At 64.9% G+C, this 3,512-nt stretch overlaps 1 protein-coding gene across 1 annotated transcript; it reads left to right on the forward strand.

The window, feature by feature from the left end:
• Positions 1-1,954: 1,954 nt before the first annotated feature.
• On the forward strand, positions 1,955-3,032 carry AURANDRAFT_5530 (hypothetical protein; the record flags this gene model as incomplete). Its single annotated transcript, XM_009037129.1, has 3 exons — positions 1,955-2,103; positions 2,397-2,636; positions 2,891-3,032. Coding segments are annotated over 3 exons (531 nt in total), but the record flags the coding sequence as incomplete, so codon positions are not given.
• Between the last annotated feature and the right edge of the window lie 480 nt (positions 3,033-3,512).

A 3,512-nucleotide genomic window follows, 5' to 3' on the forward strand; every position in this document is an offset into this window, starting at 1 on the left:
TTTTTTGTTTATAGAGGTAGGTGTCGTGTGGTTGTTTTCGTTTGGTGGTATTAGTATTGTGGGAGTTTTAGAATGACACGGTCGGCGGCGAGAACGGTCGGCGGCGAGCCCGCGACGGACGAGACGGCTCGAGCGACGACACCAACGAGGTCGACGACTACCACGAGTCCAAGCGCGACGAGTCGGCGACGCCCTACGAGACGGCGGCCGCCGACGAGCCTGATCCCGGCCCATGACGGCGCACCGTGACCTCGAGCCGACGTCACCCAGCGGCACGGCGTCGCTCGACGCCTGCGATGCCTACTACCGCACGCCCATTCACTGGTTGAAGTTTCCCGGACCCCGCCGGACGCCGCCGGACGCCGCCGGACGCCGCCGGACGCCGCCGGACGCCGCCGGACGCGCGGCGCCGGACGCCGCCGGACGCCGACTCAGGACCTGAGCCGGACGCCGCCGGACGTCGCCGGACGTCGCAGGACGCCGCCGGACGCCGGCTCCGGACGCGAGTCCGGACGCGGCCGGACGCCGACGCCGGGCTTCCGGACGCAAAGTTCCAAACCGGTCCGCCCTTTCGCCTGTCTCCCGTATCTGCCCATATCTTTAAGATATGGGCAGATACAGGCGACGCGAAGCCCGAGACTTGGTCGACCGCGATCCGACACCCGACTCGGAGCCGGACGCCACCGGACGTCGCTGGGCGTCGCCGGGCGTCGCCGGGCGCCCGCCGGCTCGGCGCTGGACGCGGAGTCCGGACGCGGCGCGGCCGCCGGCGGGCCGCGACTCCCGGCCCGGCGCCGCTCGGCCCGGGCGTGACGGTTGAGGCGGCGCCCGGCGGAGCGCCACGGTCGTCGCGGCGCGTCGACGACGGCGGCTCCAAATAAACCGCCGCTCGCTCTCACGACACGCATTTGTGTCGCGCACAAGAGGCTGCGGCGACGGCGAGACCGTGAATCTTTCCAACTAGGGCCGATACAAGGATCGACTCGATCCTGTTTTGCCAAATCAATCAAATTCGACCAAAGCTTGTGTCAAACGGCGCGAGTTCGGGTTGGTGGTTCTAGACATTGTGGCCGAGTGGTTAAGGCGATTGACTAGAAATCAATTCCCGTTCGATTTTCAGCGCACCGCGCGTAATCCGTCCGAGGGTCGCAGGTTCGAGTCCTGTCAATGTCGTTTTTTTGTTGTTTTTTTTTTGTTTTGTTTTTTTTTGTTTTTTTTTTGTATTGGAGTGGTTTTTTTTGTTGTATTGGAGGTTTGAGTTGATGTTGTTGTAGTTTTTTTTTGTATTGGAGGTTTGAGTTGATGTTGTTGTATTTTTTTTTGGGTGAGAGTGTTATAAAGTGTCAAATGTAAGTTGGGTCACTGGGTTGATGTAAGTTGGGTTGATGGTACGTGCACAAAGGACAATGTTGCTTTTGTGCGCTGCGACGGACGACATTTAGGTCTCATGCTATGACGCTGCGACGAAGAGCCGTACGACAATGACATCTACAACACCACCAAACTCGAACAAACACCGCAAGCTCCCACAACAACCTAGGATCAAACAGCGACGCACCATAACACACAAAAAAACGCAAAATCGCCCTACGACGACGACGACGCGCCGCTCGTCGCCGAGATCAAGGATCGCGCGCGCAAGGCCTTCGCGCGCAAGGACATGCCCGTCTGCGACGCGCTCTACACGAAGGCCATCAAGACGCTGCCCGACGCGCCCCTCTCCAGCAATCGGAGCGCCGTGCGGCTCACGCTGGGGCGAAGGAGACACTGGACCCCCGGCCAAGGTTGACAGAGGGCATGGAGTAGCTCCTCGCGTAGCTCCTCCTTCTCCGCCGCCGCCGCGCACCAAAGCGCCCAAAACCACCACAAAAGGCCACCCAAGAGCCTCGTCAACACACACACGCACTAGTCGTCGAAGCAAAAACACCAGAGCACACCACAACAACAAAACCCAATGGGCGAGCGCAAGGTGCTCAACCGCTACTTCCCGCCGGACTTCGACCCGCTGCTGGTGCCGCGGCGCAAGTGGGACCCCTACAAGCAGGTCGAGGTGCGCATGATGATCCCCTTCTCGCTGCAGTGCGTCAAGTGCGGCGAGTACATGTACCGAGGCGCGCGCCGGCGCCCGACGACGCGACTTCGACGTCTCCTGAGAGAGGGGCGGGTGTCCGTCCGCGGCGCCGAGAGACAGAGACCGATTCCGCGCGAGCATCGAGGGTGCGCGGCGTGGGGGGGGACGCGCGCGCCGTCGTCGCGGGGACGTCTTCGAGGCTCGTCTCGGGCGGCGGGAGGCGTCGCCTGCGCGCTACGCTCCTGCGGCGGAACTCCCCCGAACGAGCCGCGGAAAGAGTGAGCGAGACGATCCGCGCGTCGGAACTCCCGCCCCGACTAAAGAGAGAGGATCCGCGCGTCGCTCACCCGAAAAAAACCTCAGGCAAAAAGTTCAACAGCCGCAAGGAGGACGTCGTCGGCGACACGTACCTCGGCATCCGCAAGTACCGCTTCTACATCAAGTGCTGCGTCTGCAGCAACGAGATCGCGTTCAAGACGGACCCGCAGAACCAGGACTACGTCTGCGAGAGCGGCGCGACGCGCAACTTCGAGAGCTGGCGCCAGCAGGACGACAAGGAGAAGGAGTTCGAGGACGAGCAGAAGGAGTCGAACGAGCAGCGCGGCGCGGCGCGGCACTCGTGATTGTTCCGCGACGGCGCGGGGCGAGGGGGATCGGAGCGAGCGCGCGAGAGAGCGCGAAAACGAGGGGGATCGGAGCGAGCGCGCAACACACGTCAGCTGGGAGAGCAGAGCCCCCGGACGAGCCGCGGTAGCTTATCCCGCCCTTCGCACACAAAGGCTCCCACCCGTTGAAAACACGACACAAAAAAACTCACAGGAACGCCATGGCCGCCCTCGAGTCGCGGACCCTCGACTCGAAGATCGAGATGGACATCCTCGACGCGCTCGACGAGATCAAGGCCTACAACGAGCGCCACGAGCGCGTCGACCGCGCGGACCTCCGCGCGGACCTCGGCCGCGGCGGCGGCGAGGCGGACGCGGCCGCCGCGTCGGCCGCGGCGGACAAGTCGGAGCTCGAGGCCTTCCAGAAGGCGCAGCGCAAGGCCCGCGCGGCCACGTCGGCGCTGCCGCCGTCGTCGTCGGACGACGACGCGCGGAAACCGGCGGGGCCGGACGCGGCGGTTCGCGCGCAGAAACCGCCGCCCGCGCCGGACGCGGCGCTCGGCGCCGCGCTCCTCGCGGCGGGCCGCGAGCAGCCCGCGCCGCCGCCGCCGCCGCGCACGACCATCGTCAAGCGCCGGCTCGCCGCGCCCGCGGCGCCCCCGGCGAAGAAGGAGAAGCCCGCGGAGGAGAAGGCGCCGACGAACGCGCTCGGCGGCCTCCTCGGCGGCTACACGTCCTCCGCGAGCGGCTCGGACTAACTTCGTACGTCGCAGCGCGACGTTGTGGTAGCGGCGACTCCGAGTCGGGAAGAAACCCTTACGTTGGGCACTTTTNCC

Source organism: Aureococcus anophagefferens (genome assembly GCF_000186865.1).
Source record: "Aureococcus anophagefferens unplaced genomic scaffold AURANscaffold_6, whole genome shotgun sequence".
NCBI classification, from domain to species: Eukaryota; class Pelagophyceae; order Pelagomonadales; family Pelagomonadaceae; genus Aureococcus; species Aureococcus anophagefferens.